This window comes from Erpetoichthys calabaricus, chromosome 8, assembly GCF_900747795.2.
Source record: "Erpetoichthys calabaricus chromosome 8, fErpCal1.3, whole genome shotgun sequence".
In the NCBI taxonomy this organism is placed as follows: domain Eukaryota; kingdom Metazoa; phylum Chordata; class Cladistia; order Polypteriformes; family Polypteridae; genus Erpetoichthys; species Erpetoichthys calabaricus.
The window spans coordinates 77318264-77336825 of NC_041401.2; the positions used below are offsets into that span (position 1 = coordinate 77318264).

General features: G+C 37.6%; 1 protein-coding gene across 4 annotated transcripts in view; it reads left to right on the forward strand.

Annotated features, from left to right (window-relative positions):
• Positions 1-18562, forward strand: part of elna (elastin a) — an 81976-nt gene that overhangs the window by 20003 nt on the left and 43411 nt on the right. For all 4 annotated transcript variants that reach the window (XM_051930729.1, XM_051930726.1, XM_051930727.1 and 1 more), the window contains exons 6-8: positions 11751-11858; positions 13366-13491; positions 15746-15799. In XM_051930729.1, the coding sequence (XP_051786689.1) occupies positions 11751-11858; positions 13366-13491; positions 15746-15799 (288 nt within the window). The remainder of the gene's footprint in view (positions 1-11750; positions 11859-13365; positions 13492-15745; positions 15800-18562) is intronic.

Sequence of the window (18562 nt, forward strand, 5' to 3'; positions counted from 1 at the left end):
AACTCAGGAGGCATGGATTTTTGCCAGGACTTCCTGTCTGGCTCTGCCGCTTCCTCATAAACCTGTCCCTTATCAGCATGACAACTGCTGATGTGTGAAGGTGCCCCCACTCCCACTTATATTGACCTGGCAAGAGGAGAGACATTCCTCCTGATTCATTGGAAAATTCTATAAACAAACCCAAACATTAGCAGAGTGCTGTAAAATCAGGAAAGCATTGTTAAGCTTCCTCCAACAGCAAAAATCAGATTACAGCAACAGATATGTGCGAAATATGCTGAAAATGGCATTAAAAAAGAGACACTTCCCCTGAGAATGAAACCTCCTCCCACTTACACATAAGGTCACCAACATGGTGGCACAAAGCAGTTGAAACATGCTATCACTGGGATTACATCATTGCCCTGTTTCTGTTTCCTTAGCGTTATTTTAAAACATCCAAGCCCTTGACCAGGCTTGACACCTAAAAGCTGTACAAGATTTAACTGGGAGGCATTTCCACTCCGGTTTCCCAAAAGCTGAGCCTGACAAGATTTAACTTACATTTATTACTTTCCTATATCCTACAGATTCAGATCTGACCAATCTGTTTGAGGTGTATCTAGGAGACACTTTCTGTTTTATTTCACACAGTACCTGAGCTACAAGAAGTGACCTTGTTCAAATGTTTCTAGAAGGCGTTCACTCTCTTTTTCTGAATTGTATCGGAGTTAATAGTGCTTGTAGAAATAAGTATAAGACATTTATTCTTCATATTTTCTATATTATAAAATGGTGACTCATAACGTTATTAGTGATTGGTTTCTAACAGGGTATATATGTTACTCTTTCTCTCTGTTCATTGGTGCCTTCTTCCCAAGTCTCAGGTATGTGTTGGATATAGGCTGGTGCAGTCCTAGATGTGTGCCTGTTTTTACATTATCAGTCTTGTCCAGTACACATTGTGCTTTCCTCACAAGCTGTTATAATGACTGATTTTCATTTACTCTTTCCTGCCTTCTCCATAGTTTTTGACACCAATTTAATATGAATTGCTGGTTTTTTGAACCCCAAGGAATGTGAATTTCACATTGATTTTATGAGATTTGCAAGGGTTAATAATAATTTGAAATTTTATAACGTCTTATAGGGATGCCATTTTGGTTATTTACTGGCAGTGTTTATTGAGTTTGCGCCAGTCATTGCCACCCTCATACATCCCAACAGCTCCATGGAGTGAGCAGCATTTGACGTCATTCAGCTCAATGGTTTCCTAAGGATCTGATATTAGTATTCCAAATTTGATTTTACAGCTGTTTTTTAAACTGACTTAATGGTTTTGCAAACAGAACGTTTTTTCTTGCTTTAGACTTTGATTTTTGGGTTAGTGTTCTAATTTTTTTTTATTAATTTGGCAGTTCTTTTGGTATTGACCCCTACCTGTTTTTTGACCATGTCTTTTCTTCCAGTGCCATTAACACATTTTTCACTGTCTTGCCTTGACATAGTATACAAGCTTTCTAACTAAAGCTTTACACTTTACATACCTTAAAGTCTACTGATGCATCAATTCCTGTGAGCCATGCAGCAGTCACTCTTTTCATTACAGATGGGGAATCTCTTTTTATGTCTTCCATCATACCCAAGGTCACCCATAAGTAAAATCCCCTTTTCCTCCACTGGACCACAGTTTACTGATTTGAGTGTGGCATAAATGAAAGGTGACATTCAATTGCTTTAGTGTTATTTCAGAACTGGAAGGTAGTCTATCTTATGTATAACTGGGAGTTGTTTCCTTTCTTGTTCCCACTATGCCTGAGCTAGGTGGGCTGACTGAAGCATAATTGGGAGATGCTCCCCATCCTGATTTGTCAGTCTGGCTTAGGTGTAGCTAGGAGGGAAGCTCCTATCAAATTTTGTGCCTTGCCAATGGTGATCTGTAGAACTTGCTCCAAGGCAGCGTCACTGTGAGTGCTACCACTGCACCAGTGTTGGCCAGTCCAGCTTAGGTCTAAGGAGTGTGGGGTGTCAGTTTTCTTTTTTTCTTCTTATACCTGAGTTGGTCATCAGTACAACCAGATATTTCTTTCATTTTTTTCTTCCTTTAATCTGAGGATCATGTGGTGTCTCCCCATTCTAATTTAAACATGCTGTCTTCAATAAAAATACTTTTTCTTACTGCTTATCATGCTACAGTTACCTCATAACATATTCATAAGAGGTAGACCTGTTACAATAAGGATAAAGGCAACACTGACACATGCTGAATATCTCTTGCCAACTGAGAACAAACCTTTTCACTGATCACAGAGTGTTAAAAGCACTGAGGAGACAAATTGGGGCTTTTAAATTAGGATAATTCTGAGAGAGGCACACTTTTAGACCACCTCCTAGAAGCCTCTCTCATATCAGTCTTCAATGTAACAGTTATTGAGGCCACAGGGGAGTTTATGTAAGCAAGTGGCTTTCTCCCAGAGCACATCTGCTTCGTTTTACAGAGGCTGACCTTCATCCTTAAAACCATCAATTTCTAATTAGTGAGTTGCTTTGGGCTATTGAGATGAGTAATGGCCTGCCCTACACTATACCTCCACAGTGTTAATAGTAATTCAGTGGCCTCACACGGCACTGTGAATAAGTTTTCTGTAAAAAGCTTGTAATGCACTTGAAATAGTCCGTGCTGCTGATGGGCAGAATCTATGCACATTAAGATCATGAAAAATGGGAGAATGCATGGCTCAGTGCTATGCTATGTTCAAAACACTCAGTTTATCAATGTATGGCCTGTTAACTCTACAAGTGTCAGTGTGGCTAGCTCAACTGTCTCTACTGATCTTCATTCACGCCACTCTTTATCAATAGTTTTGCTCAAAATTTAAAGGTTTTATACTTTGCCCTTTTGTCACATACATGGAGTGAATGTCTGAAGCCAGCAGTATGAGCTTCTCTTTTGGAAAGCAACATGTCGGTATCTTCTCAGCCAATCCCTTAACTTGAGAATGATTATATTTGTTTTCCACATTCTGATTAATGAAAATGACAACTTTACGTTAGCAGTTCTTATTATCAGAAGGTATAAAGAAGGCAAGTTCAGCTTCTTCTGACACACCAGAATCAGAAGGAGACACAGGGTGATGGAGAGTCCTGAGTACACTTCTCAGGTACAGCACTGCCCAGTGGGTTAATAAGAAATCCATAAGGTAACAGTACCCAGTTCCTCACCAGCATAGTTGAACCTGACATATGTAAGTGTCCACCGTTAGCAGAGTCAAAGTTGCTGAGACATTGACATTGCCATTCAACATGAGATAGCCAGACCCACCCAAGGGAGGTAAACCATCCTGGAATCTAGGAGTGCACATGTAAGCAAAAATGCAGGGAGTGAACTTTAACACTTTTGCCTCAAGCAGAGTCAGCAGCTTTAGTCATCTGTCTTTAGACTTATGCCAAGAAGCAGAGGTGGCCATTAAAGTAGAACAGATCAGGAATGACCATCTGTGTCAATAAACAGCTACAGGGTGGGAGGAGGAGCTGAACAACGCTGCTTCTGTAGTTTTCTTGTGCTGTAGATATGTCACAAGTGCTCAGCTTACATTTCTGCTGTCTACTGAATGTTTACCATCTCCTCCCAAGTGCTGGCTTTGGGGATGAAGTCAGACTGCATCAAGACAGGAGAAGACTCTTGAGCTTTTGCAGCTTTTCTAATATTTGCTTCATCCCAAAGGACCAGTTTGATTCTTTCCTGTTTAGCTACCAATTTCTATGATCCACAGGACCAATATTCTCCAGCTCCATTTTTCCCTTTAGAACAACCCACGTGATGCATTGGCTAACCACTTGTAAAATGACTATATTCCAAGTTCCCTAAGTACATGTTGTTTTTTTCAAAGGCCCATGTGAGCCTACACATAAGAGATTTGAAATCAAATTGTTGATGCTTCACCTAGTTACTTCTATTGTGTTGATCAATTAAGTGACCCACAGCCATATCACATGCATTTCAGAACATGGTAATCCACCTGATGTTAAGCATGTTAGGGCCCGACCAATTGGTTGGGAGACTACTAGGAAAAGCTTGAGTTGCTGCTGGAAGAGGTGTTGGTGAGGCCAGCAGGGGAACTTGCCCTGCAGTCTGAGTGTGGATCTTAATGCCCAGTGATGGGGGCATGGTGCTGAAAAAATGGCAATGTGTCCTTCAGATGAGTTAACCGAAGTCCTGACTCTCTGTGGTCATAAAAGATCCCTGGGCATCTTTCGTAAAGAGCAGGGTGTATCCTGATGTCCAGGCTAAATTGCCTACCATGGCCTAAATGATCTACAAATATATACTGTATGTATATATATATAAAATATATATATATATATGTATAAAGTAACTACAGTAATATCTGACTCATGCCCTGCTTTTATAACTCATGCACCAGGAGGAGTGGGGTCTGTTGCCCTCAATGGAGGTCTTCTTAGATCACGGCCCCTTGTGTGCTGGGGTGGTAGTGCTTACTTTTGATGAGCCCCTGACACACACACACACACACACATGTGTGTAAGTCATTTAAAATCTGAAGTGCAAAATAAAAAAATAAAGATAAAAAATAAAGTCTTGGCCAGAGAATTAAGAATTGTGATCAGTTATTTTGATACCTTGAGGAACAATGATAGCTAAGGATGACATTAATGAAGGGCTGCCATATACCAGAAAATGTTTCAGTTGTTCCTTGTAGGGTGAACATATTTTTTTATAATTATAAGTAGGAAAGGGATAGAGTGGTAGAGCTGAGTAGAATAAGGGGCCAATCTAGTAGCACTGCAAAAGCTATTATGGTAAGAGTGCTCCATTTGGCTATCACACCAATTGTACTATTAGAGATTTGGGATTTTTGATTATCCCAATGAGGCTTGTTAAGTAAGTAATAATGGTTGCTGAGAAAGACTCCAGCTGAAGTTTTGTTTGCTTTAGCATTTTTCAAATCCTTTAAAGACTTTAAACAATATTTGAAGTTCACCTCAATTGCCCTGAAAGAGGGTGTATTGTTGAACCACTTTTATTTATGAAAATGAATTTTACCCATAATAATTGATACATATTTATCCATCCATCATCCAACCTGCTATATCCTAACTACAAGGTCTGCCGGAGCCAATCCCAGCCAACACATCACGCAAGGCAGGAAACAAACCCCGGGCAGGGCGGCAGCCCACCGCAGGGCACACACACACCCAGCACACACTAGGGACAATTTAGAATCACCAAGGCACCTAACCTGCATGTCTTTGGACTGTGGGAGGAAACCAGAGTACCCGGAGGAAACCCACGAAGACACGGGGAAAACATGCAAACTCCACGCAGGGAGGACCCAGGAAGCGAACCCGGGTCTCCTTACTGCAAGGCAGCAGTGCTACCACTGCACCACCATGCTGCTGATACATATTTACTAAGTAAATATTATTTTATCATGTTTTCACTTACAAAATACAAAAAAATGTCAAAATTCTATTCTTAAGTGCTTACGAACAAAACTTTTCAAATCAGACCAAAACAATTTTGAAAACATCCAGCAAGCAAACACATACACCAAAGATTCCCTTTCAGCCGTACACAGTCATTCTGATTGTGTTTAAACTTAGATAGATAGATAGATAGATAGATAGATAGATAGATAGATAGATAGATAGATAGATAGATAGATAGATAGATAGATAGATAGATAGATAGATAGATAGATAGATAGATAGATAGATAGATAGATAGATAGTGTTTAAAATTAAACATCAACAGGATGATGCAACCACTTCTAGGCAGTAACGTAGACAAATTCAGTCAGTTTTTCAAGGTCTCGATCACACTTACCCTGCATTAAATAGAAAGTACTAACTTAACTGGATACAATTTATTAACATTGTTAAATAATATCTCTTTAGTCTTATTTTCAAAAAATGCCTGTATTGTATATATGTATTGTATTATATAATGTATGTATTGTATATATTTCATTATATACAAAACAGGAACTACCCAAATAATTTTCAATTTATATCATCAAAATTTCCATTCCAAAAAGATATACAAGGAGGGATGGAATGGGTTTATGATTATTCCTTATATTAATGAAATATTTTGACATTTCTTACCCTAGATTTCCACACCACCCAGAACATTATCATTTCTAACTTAGAACTATGCTATGGACTGCAACTGCTCAAATGTCCATACCTATTTATTATAGTGAAAGTTCTTTGAAAAGCACTATATAAATGTAATGAATTATTATTATTATTAATGTTATTATTATATTTGGAAGTGCTCCATGCAAACGCAGCTTGTTTGAGAACTGTTCATCATAAGCTATTTAAAATATTTTACTAATGGCTGGCAGTTTTACATCTAATAAAGATAGTCTTTTTGTCCTACATACTACTCCTTTATGATAATTTAATTTGATTTTTCTTTTTTATCACACTTGGAGTGTGCTATAATTGTCCAATAGTTATATGCAGAATCACCAGAGATCAGTGATAACCAGTCCTCCTGAGTGTTTTGGACTTTCATGAGCAGCCAATTATAAGCCATTTTCCTTTAAAACAGAACCAGGTCAAGAAGAAGCAAAAATTTGCAAATGTAAAAGTGCAGAACTATTCAAGAAGAAGAACGTGACAGAAGCAGATGTTCAATGTAAATATGGCATTTGTTCCGGGAGCAAGTGCTCCCAATTTAGTTCTCATTTGATAATTTTTGTTGTTGTCATGAGCCATGTCTCTGCACTTCCTCCTAGAGTAAAATATCTGAAATTATGAAGTTAACATATCTGTCACTGACCACCAAGTTTGTCACTAGACTGAAACCCTACACCTGTGTTTACTTTTTGAGAGATATTATAATGGAAAATATCTCAGATTAGTGCTACATAAAGTATTTTTTGGAATAAAAATTATCAGAAAATTGTAAAGTATCTTCACACATAAACGCTTTGTAATAAATTGTAATAAACTAATGAATAATAGCTCAAGATTTAGGAAAACTGTTTTATTCTCCATGTGCCATAATTATGTCACGAAGGCCATAAATCATCTAACAGCAAGGAAATGGAAAAAAAGCTGCCAAAGAATTTTTCTGTTTAATTTTTTCTAAGGTTATCCTTGTTAGCCTTCATGTTTCTTTTTGCTTTTTAATTCATTTTTATTTTTACTTTAAGATGAATGAAGGAGACAGAGGTAAATTAATTACTGAAAAATTTCACATGAAAGAAATTTTGTCTGATATGGTTCTTAAATCACCATTGAGGAAAGTGGGCTGCTTGCTATAGTCCATGCGTCCCACCTTCTAGTCTAGCCAGCCTTTAATTTCGAAACATTGTAAGAACCAACCCCCCACTACATTCTTCAGAGGAGATGGACTTACTTTAAGTTAATTTCACTTCGGTAATGTTATTTATTTTTTCTGGACCTTCTTGATTTAGTGTTCCCTCTCAAACATTTCTGAAGGAAGGTGGGTGTCTGATACAATTAGTTTACCATCACTTGTATTAAATCTACAAGAATCATTTTGTCATTGTCTTCACCCTCCCCAGTTTTTGGTCAAAGCAAATGAACAAGCGATAGTGAGGCTTATGTAAGCCTAAAAGTTTAACATAAAATTTAAAACATGTAGACTGCTTGGAGATTTAAGTTTTTTTCCCTTGGTTGAATGTATGTTTATAGCTATGAGCTCATTTTCTGTTGCCTTCTTGCTAGTGCTCAGTTGACTACTTTATTTTGCATATACACCCTTGGGCCACCTTGGGCAAAGAAGACCAAGAAAGCAAATTTGTTCAAAGTATTGCAACGCAGACATTGCTTAAAGTTATATCTGAAGGATGCAGGGAGACATCGATTGTGTAATTTAGATAGTTGATGCATTTGGAGTAGATTTCAAAAGATAACATAAAGTAACATTTTCAGATGTATTCGATCCAATTCAGAGATTCAGGGAGATAGAGCTTAATTCATTATGTTTAAACTGTATCTGTGTCCGATTATCAAAGCTACTGCTCTAGCTACTAAATGGTTTGAAATATTTTCGTTTTTTAACCCATACTACATGAAAGGTGCCATATAAAATAAATTGAAATCTCTTTGCTTTTAGTTCTTAGCTCTGCAGCTTTTCATATGGAGAGTCGTAACTTAAAATTGTACGTCTGTTTGTTGATCGTGTGATTTTTTTTTTTTATGATAAGGTGGAATAAATAGGACAAAATGAGAAAAAGGATCAGGAGAAGAGACCAAACAGGGACTGAATCTGGGAGTTAAATATTTCAAAACACCAAAACCATAAGACATGAAGCAAATTTCAGAGATAAAAAGGAGAGCCAAAGAACAAAAAAAAAAAAAGAATTTTGAACTGCAAGAAGCAAGGTTAATATACACAACCTCGGACAGAGACATGTCCTAAATAAAAATCTTTTATCCCATTGCCTTTATGGCATAACACAAACAAGTGGATGCACCAGTAAGAAAACACAATGTCTAAATTGGAGAGTTAAAGTAGAAATTCACATATTGTTACATACAGTCTTAATTAGAAAATAACTTCTTAGAGGAATTCATTGAACATAAAAAAATCCAATAAGAGTGCACAAATCCCAGCAATAATTTCATAAAAAGGCTGAAATAAATTAAAGAAAATACACCAATATAAGATGTTCATGCATTTCTACTCCAGTTTAGTCCCAAATCCCTGTTAGGGCTTCTTATCTTTTAAGTTAATGTTAATTGTAAATTTACCTTAGCTTTTGCTTAATTTGGATTGTAGTACCAGTGTTGTTGCACCGTGTTAGCCATTATGGATGTAATGAGAAGTCAAGCAAAATGACACCTTTTATTTGCTAACTAAAAAGATTACAATATGCAAGCTTTCGAGGCAACATCTTTCCTGAAGATATTGTAATAGTGCATCCTTAATTTGGATTGAATGTAGCTTTCACATAGATAATAGAAGATTCCATTTTACCCCATAAGCTGACACATTAATGGAATGATCTTAATATTACAATACAATACAATACAATACAGTTTATTTTTGTATAGCCCAAAATCACACAGGAAGTGCCGCAATGGGCTTTAACAGGCCCTGCCTCTTGACAGCCCCCCAGCCTTGACTCTCTAAGAAGACAAGGAAAAACTCCCAAAAAATCCTAGTAGGGAAAAATGGAAGAAACCTTAGGAAAGGCAGTTCAAAGAGAGACCCCTTTCCAGGTAGATTGGGCGTGCAGTGGGTGTCAAAAGAAGGGGGTCAATACAATACAATACAGTACAGTACACAGTACACAGAACTCTATTCAGCTCTATCTCTGAGTGACAACAGAATGATCTTGGATTGTAGTTAGAAACGTGAACTGTTAAACAGAAAGGCATTAGGCGCATGTATTTTTCTGTCCATATGTACAGTACATATGCCAAATGTAGGTCTAGTGTATGTTATAACATACATAAACTTAAAGAACTTTAATCCTTTAGAAACAACATTGACAAAAAGATCTTTTCTTTTTTTGTACATATTATCAACATTCTTCCTTATTTTTTGAGTGAAGTGTTTGCTTTGAACTTTCACTGCTTTTACTAAAACATTTTTTTTATACACGTCATAATAACCGCTTCAAAGACTTTCAGGTAGCTGCATTTGAACTATTTCCAAACCCTTGACAAACACAGCTACAGGAATTATTATTGACCTCAGATTGGTCCTGTGGATATGGGTTTATGGGAGTGGGTAGTATAGTGGACTAGCACTCAGTCTAGGGATGGTTTCTGCTTTCAATCATGCCTTCTGGTTTACCTGTAATCCTGCATTGGATTGAGCAGGTTTGAGAATGTTATATTATGTTGCTTTTATGGGAATTTGACATTATAACATAACAACATAAAATAAATGCATTTTTTAGATAAAAATGTTTGTTTTATCCAGAGCACTGACCCCATCTCCCACCAGATGGCATTATTGTGCAAAGATTAAATTAGTAAACTTCCCTCAATAATTTACATACTGGTAAAATGTTTTAGCAAACTCAGCTTTCCATGATTTGTTCACTGCAATTTTATTATCTAGGAAAATATTTGTTTTTGGAGTATGTGAAATTTTCTTTGTGCCTGGGCTGCTAGCCTGTTTCTGGGTTGCTTGGGATGGTTCTTTAACACTACAGTGTTCTCAGTGTGCCTCTTCTCATGTACAGTATGTGCATAAGTAGCCTGAACCTTTCAGTTCTGACTTAGGGACTGAAGGCTGGAGTCCTTTTAAAGTGACTTTGGTGGCACAATTTAAAAGGGTGAGTGAACTTGTACATATCACCATTTTGGAGTAGTAGTCATCATTATGATTTAGCAGTTACCCAATTAAACAAAAACTAGAAATTTATGAATATTATTTTTCATTTCTACTTTTGATGGGGAGTATTTGATGTATATACTTTTTGCTGCTTAAAACTGTATGATAATGCACTTATAGATCTTCTTTTTGTGTAATTTTTAAAGCATTATTTAGCTGATATTTTATCATCACTGGTACTGGTAGCTTAATACTTTGTGCAGCACAGGGTTTCCCAATTACTTCCTCAAGTTACAGTTACTGAAGGCCATCTCTTTCATCAGCCACCCTTCAACGCCTCTGCCACTTCACCAGTTTTCCACAAATCCTTCCATACTGCCCCATCTGTTTATACCTCCTGCCTCCACATTCACACTGCTGACTCTGCTTCACACCACTCACTCAGAGTCAAGGGTAACATAACATGCTTCGACTTTCCCTAACTCTGTGAGTCAATACAAGCCAGGATGCTTCCCAAGGCTTTTCAGCAGTTGATGGATTTAATCAGAGGAGCAGGTCTCATAATCCCTGCTCTTTATAAGTTCTAGATCATCTGTCTCTCTCTGTCAATCACACACACACACTGCATGCCTTCTCCTTTCTGATAGCACCTCTCTCCCATACTCACAGGCTCCACCAGAATTTTCACACCAAAACACCATGGTTTTATCAAGATTTAAGGTCATACACAGTGAATGTGATTGCTGTACATTTAATATACACAAGAACAGTCTACATTTAACTTGTGATAGGAAAAGGAGTGATGAAAAAATTAAAGTCTAGAGGTGATATTTAGCTGACTTACTAATTCTAGTTACAGAACTCAACATACATTCAACATGAAGAAGATATGGCTTGTGAAATGGATGGAATCATCCAACATAGCAATAAAAAGAATATTCTGTGTTTTCGTCATATGCCAGGCCAATATATGACTTCCTCAGCTTGTTTTTATCATTGAAAAAATTCAGAATACATCATTTGACAAATATCTCCATTTCACATGTAAACAGATCTCTGACTCATAATGAAACCGATGTCATTGTAATCTATTTCAAAATTTGTCTTACTTTCTAACTGGCCTTAATATGGAAGGCTGTCTAAATGTGTAAACTTCAGTATGAATTACTTTAAAAATGGGCCCTTATAACATGGTTTTAATTTCAAAATGAGAATTTCCTCATTTTGTTTCAGTTTAAAAGTAAACACAGTGCAAATCATAGAAGTACTTACATGGGTTATTGTAAGACAAGCACATTTAATTGCATATTAAAGTCAGTTTCAAGTGAGCCACAATGACATAAGTTTTACATTTATACTTAGAATTAATCTTTTCAAAGAGGGCCAAACAGGGTAGTTTTAAATGGATTTCCATGAGGCTAACCTTTGGAAGATGTCTAATAATAATAATCCTAATAATTATACATTTATTTTACAGTAATTCCTGGTGGAGTTGGTGGAATTGGTGGACTTGGTGGACTTGGTGGACTTGGTGGACTTGGTGGAATAGCTGGTACTGGAGGTTTATACAAGCCAGGCAAAGCAGGTACAGCTTCATTTGTTGACTTCAATGATTCCTGTTGTCATTTCCCTGTCATGCCCTTGCGCCACCGCAGGATATTTTTGCTCATTAATTCAAGCTTTCCAAAACATTTTAAATAGCATGATTGCTACACAGATCTCCCTTCTCTGACCAGTAGTGTTGCTGAATCAATAAATCTCCTGTATATTTGATATTTGATTTGTGACCAGATCAAATATACTAGGCCACGGCTTACAAAATAAAATAATTTTATTCCAGACTTAATTCTGATGCTTTAATCAATTTTAATACAGACTATTCAACAAATGGATAACAAGAAAAACAAAAGAATATTTTATTTAAGCTCAAAATTTAGTTTTTAAATATTGGATTTTTTTTTCTTAGTCTGATTGCATTTTTTATAAAATTGAAAACCATTTATGGTCATTTGTAAATGAAGTCCAAGCTCCTATCCTTCTCCACGAAAAGTCTCTGTCACTTTCTTGTAAAAGTCCTCCTTATTTTCCTTTAGTTTTAAAAGCCTTAATCTTACATTTTGGCAGTCAGTCAGAATAATAAAATAAAAATACACGGGCTACTGCAGTGCACTTGACTTTCTGATATCGCTAACATATTGGCGCCCAGAGCCTCTCCATAGAAGAACAGCAGCAACAAGCACCTGTTGGGCTCACATGCGCCCCCTTCGGAGCCGCACAGTAATGTCTGCCTCACCTTGTGCCTTTTCACTGTGGTTTTATGTCCCATCAGCAAGACTAGATATGTCACACACATTCGTTAAAGATATTAGCCAGACTGTGGAAAGTCAGGGTGTATAATAAACGTGTCTGCAAACATTATATTGGTGACATGCAGAGAGACAGCAACAGGCACATGCCAATTGCATGCATCAACCCAGTGTGTGAGGGACAGCGCAGTCCAAGGTGAGGTGAGGCTTGTCGTTTCTCCCCAGTATTTGAACAGGGGACTATAAAAATGATCGCAATTATTGGAATCATACAGAAAACAAATTTATAACACAGGCCAGTAGACAAATGTATTTTATGTTATCATTATTAGTTTTTTTACTTTTCATGAAGAGCCTCACCTGTTTCCTCTGACCGCACGTTCCAGTACTGAAGCGCAGTTCTGGTGCCTGAGAAGTGCTGGACTTCCACTAAGTACTGATCCAGCTGGCCCTGTACTTAAAACTCCGAGACTCTTTTCTTCTTCTCGTATGCTACATTTGCTTTTATGATCATCTGTACTATAAACAATCCCTCTGCACAACTGAACCAGATTGAACAAAAATACGATTGCTGTTTTTTTCTTTTTTACTCAATTTTTGGTTTTGTTTTAGTTTGTTCACATATCACTAATTTTTATTTAGTTTTAGTTTCTCTGTTTGTCTTAATTTCAATTCTCATTCTTGCAAAACGAAAAACAATATTTTTAGTTTTAGTTCTCATTTTCATTATGAAAATATCACTGGTTGGGAATTAATGTTTGTTTACACTGGCGCTTGCAATTTTAGGTATTGGCCAGGGATTTGGTGGACTCTATCCAGGAGGTGTTGGCACAGGGATTGGTGGCACAGGAGTTGGTGGCACTGGGATCGGTGGCACTGGAGCACTCGGTGGACTTAAACCCCCTAAAGTGGGTAAGAAGCTTTGAATATCATGAGGTTTCACAGTCTGTGAAGTGGCTGGGCTATGAGCTGCAGCAAATAAACTAATATGAGAACTGGAATCCCAGTATCTCTAATAAGAAGCTTATTGACTGTCATTGTACTCTTTTGGAAAGGGCAACTCAGTTTTAGTCCTGAAGGGCCACAGTGCTGGTAGACTGAGACTAAGTTCTTAAATCAGATGTTGTTCCCTGTTTTTAGTGAATTTCTGCAAGTATTACTGTAACTTCCCCTTGACTAATGTAACTGCTTTTCAGATGGATTTAAATTCTTCTGGAGTCTGTGTGTTGTTTTCTCCAAGAAATTTGGACAAGACCACAGTTTAATGCATTTTATTGTATCTGTTTTAAATAATGGCTCATTTTGTTAGTACTCTGATTTAAATTAAGTTATATCTGACAATGGCAGAAAAGGCTCTTCTACTAGTCACAGCAGTCCTGCAAAGCATTAGCTAATTCATTTTAGGTTTGTCAGTGCTTTCTCATTCACTTTAAAACATATAGAAGTAAAACAGTAGGTGAATGAAATTTACAAACAAAATGGTAAGTTACATCTGCATATCGAAAGACTGCATAACACAATAAAGCACATGTCTCTTATTTTCACTGCACATTATAAATGTAAAATGTTACATGTAGGAAGTAAGAACTTTAGATTTGCATACACAATGAGAGGTTGAATGGACCTCTTATGAGTAGGACCTTGGAGTTGTAGTGGACTCATCACTTTCAACATCCAGACAGTGTAAAGGCTAATGATAGGTTGTGTAGCACAATGTGTAGAGTACAAGACAAAGGAGGTTATGCGCAAGTTTTACAGCACACTGGTGAAGCCTCACTTGAAGTATTTCCTGCACTATTATTTACAACAAAAACAAAGCAGCAATACAGAATATACAGAGAAGAGTTAAACATTTGTATTTCAAGCAAAAATAATGAGAGGTGATTTAATTCTTTAAAATCATGAAGGAAATTAGTGTGGTGGATTCCAGCTGTTACTTTAAAACAAATTCTTCAACAAGTACATAGGGACACAGTTGGAAACTTGCTAAGAGTAGACTTCATTCAAATAATAGAAATGTTTTCTTCACACAAATAACCATAGGCACATGAAGTAAATTACTAAGTAGTGAGGTAGAGAGTAATACCTTAGGGATCTTCAAAACAGAATTTGATGTCATTTTGGAGATATGACTTGAACAGGATTGGCAAGCCTAATATTCCCAAATGTCCCTAAACCACCATTCTGTTCTAATGTTTTAAAAATGAAGCAGGCAAACCTGCCAAGGATGCTAGTCCATTTCAAAACACACTTGTATACACATATACATTCTTTCATAGACAGCCACTTTATATATGTCAATAAATTGAAAAAGGGCATCACAAATGGGAAATATCTGCAGAAAACACATGTGAGCATAGGAAAAATGTGCAGAGGATCAACACGATCTTTTGAGCCATGATGCAACAATAATACAGTAACTATTGTGCTGCCATGCCATCCATTTAAAAAACACACCCAGTTTACACAAGCAAACCTGCCACATTAGGCTCTTGACCCTCCAAATCACCTTGTATTAGATTAAGCGGATGGAGTCCCTTCCACAGTGAATGTCATCATTAGGTGTTTTATAAATTTGTCATATTTGTTTTTTTCATACATGTGGTGCCCTGACAGGTGGCATGACTTACTCAGGGTCAAACAGTGAGTCAGTGGTAGTAATGGCATTTGCAACTTTATGGTTTATAGTCCTCCTCTTCAGACATAAAGCTAAAATGCTTGCTGAACTCCAGATGGTGTTTTTCTAAGGTCACATCTGTTTCCTTCTTTCAGGCTTCTTGACCTTCACCTAATTAACACCATAGAATGCCAGTTAGATAACAGAGGACAGCATAAACATATTCACCCTTGTTCTGAATTTTCTTATTACAGCCTGGGCCACAAGGAGTTGTAATGCTGCAGATGCAGCCACTAAATATATTATTTTTCCTTTCTGTTCAATCTCCAAAAACATGTAAAGCTTATCAACTGGTTGGCTTACATCATAATTTTATTACAGAAACATGGGATTAAAGAGCAACAAAAAAAATCATAGAACTTTAATAAAGGTATAAAAGATGTACCCCTACTTTCAGAAACTTACCATAAGTTTTACTCCTCTGCATGTATCTCTGCAGTCAGTGAACTTGAAAGCTTTCACTAAATACATGTAATTTTTCTTTTACAGGGCAAGTGCCTGGTGTTGGTGTAGGAACAGGAGGACAGCCTGGCGTGTCCCCAGGTACTTAATTAAACCAATCATGTATGTGAAAAGGACATAGTGGGCTGTAAATCAGTTGTGTTTAGCTCTTGGAAGGCTATAATAACTTTTAGCTTTCTTTCTAGCGGAGTCTGCCATTTACTTCCATGCTACAGAAAATATCTCCTCCCATTACTGCTCTGGCATATGTATTCCAAACTAATTTATCTATACCCCTTTATTAAACCATTTACTCAACCTATTTAGCTAGATTTTAAGGTTGTGGGGAGTTAAACTCAATCACATCTATCAGGTGCAAGGCAAGAAACAGCAAACCATGTGACATCAGTTCAATGCAGTGCATGTTCTGTACACACCTTAATTTACTAACATAAGGCCAGCTTAGAATTTCCAATCAAACTAATATGTACATTTTTGTGATATATATGGTACCAATCTCTAGTCCCTGTGTAGATAGGTCTTAAACATGTTATAGCTTGTTTCTGGTCCCAAAGAGGCACCATGTTGAACATTTCTGGTTGCAGTCTAACTTCTGTGGGGGAATAGTGCAGTTGTGTTTAATTACTTCAGCAAAGTCTACTGTATTATGAGAGTTGTCAATGCAAAAGAATAGACTCCATAATACTTAAATATAAGATTAAAAAAGCTTGCCTATTGAGTGATTTATATAGGTAGAAGAGTGTAGCAGAAGGTAACATTAATTTTTCACCATGCTCTGAACTCATTTTGTGGATTTTTATCCAAACTTAAAATATCTTTGGTTGTGTTTACTGATTGCTACAAAATGATCCAATGAGTGGAATGTCCTGTCTTTTATACTGTGATGGCTTGCCATGCATCCTTTGCTGTTGAGATAGGTTTCAGCTCATTGTAGCTTATTAGTTGAAAAGATGGCTTTAGAAAAAGACTGGATGCATGTGTGTTTGTAACAACTCAGACTTATCTGTTTAAAGTAAGCTCATTTACAGGAAAGATTTCATGCCCTGCTGCTGTGAACTATAGTCCCCAAAATGACTCAAAATGCTTACTAGAGAAGATAAAACCCTCAAATCCCAGCTAGTCGCATAAAGGGCAAACATATAGAGTCTTTATAATTAAAGATTTATTTATTTATTTATTTTATATGCTCCATGGATCAAAAATAAGATCTGAGTTGCTTGAAAGAACAAGGCAATCCAGAGGCAAACAAGTCCCATTATGTAAATCCCAAGCATGGTCAAAAGACAGAGCACAGGGGTCAGAAATCCAGAAAAATCCATAATCAAAAAATAAGTAATTAAATACCAGATAACTCACCAACACCACTGCATTCAACAAACTGCAAGGGACAGTGAGTTTTCCTCATCCCTTATAGAGCTGAGTGCAGTCCCCTAATGTTGATGGGCAGGTGGCTGCATCAGTTGGGAAACTACCCATAAAACATATGGCACATAGAAAACAATACATAGACTTTGTAAAAAGGCGCTACATATGTGCCCGACCCAACACAGATTGGACACAGAAGCACACGTATAAAATAAATAAACTTTTATTTTCTTCAGCTGGAGGGCACGTCTTCCCCGTGTCCCCCAGCCACAACACAGTCCCAAAAGACAGACACACAAAAGCAAAGCACTCTTCCTCTGCACCACCACTCCTCCCAGGCAATCTCGTCCTCTTCCACCCGACTCTGGCCGCCGAATGGTGGTTGCTGGCTCCTTTTATTGGGCACCAGGTCCTGGTGCTTGATTGCTGACATTTGGCTACACTTCCGGGTGTGGTGAAATAAGTACCCAGAAGGGTCCAGCAGCTCCTGCTGAAGCACCCCCTGGCGGTGCCTGCAGAACCCAACAGTCTGCACAAAACTCCAACCCCCATGAAGCCCTAGGGGAGTCCAAGGCACCATTGCAACCCAGCGAGGCTGTCATCTAGCATCCAGGGGGAGATGTTGTGTTTCCCATGCTTGCTCCCCTGGTACATATGCAGCAGGGGCGTCCCGGCCGGGCATGGTCCCCGGCCATCCGTCATAGAACCCAAATGATCAAAACTGTTAACATGAACAATGAACAAAACGAGGCATACATGACAAATTTGAACTCCAGCCAGGTAACATCTACACTACACTGGCATCCCATCCAAGACTGTTTCCTGCATTGTGCCAGTTGCTTCCATTATAGGCTCTGGTTCTCCTGAGTTTCTGATTTGGATTAAGCAGAGCTGAAAATGTTATGTTCTGTAGAATTTCAGTTGCTAACTTTTTGTCTACAAATTGCATGTCTGCTATAGTGTTCTTGCATACACTGTGACTGGTAGAAAATGAGAGAAAGAAAAGAAGGGGAGATTACTTGACTCTGTACATTAGGTGCCAAAGGAAGGATTGAAGAAGTGTATGCCTTCTCTGATAGACAAATAGAAATTCCAAATTACCTAAAACATTTTGAAGAGGTTAACAGAACTAGACCCATTGGGCACACCACCGAAATAGTGTTCAAACTGCAAGCATCCTAATTTCAAGATAGCACTACAGGGAAGGGCTAGGCAGCATATAGTTCATTTTCTAATTATTCCTGGAAAGTCATATTCAGATAGGCTCCAGAAGTTAATTCACTTTAGTCTTGTGCAAAAGAGGCTATTCGGGAACCTAATTCTGATTTTCAAAATTCTCAAAGGTACTGGTAAAGTGGATCCAACAAAATTCTCTGAACTAATTAGCGAATCACATATTCGAGAACATGAGTGGAAATTAATGGGAAGTGCATTTAAGACTGAATCCAGGAAGCACTTCTCCACACAAAGAGTTTTGGG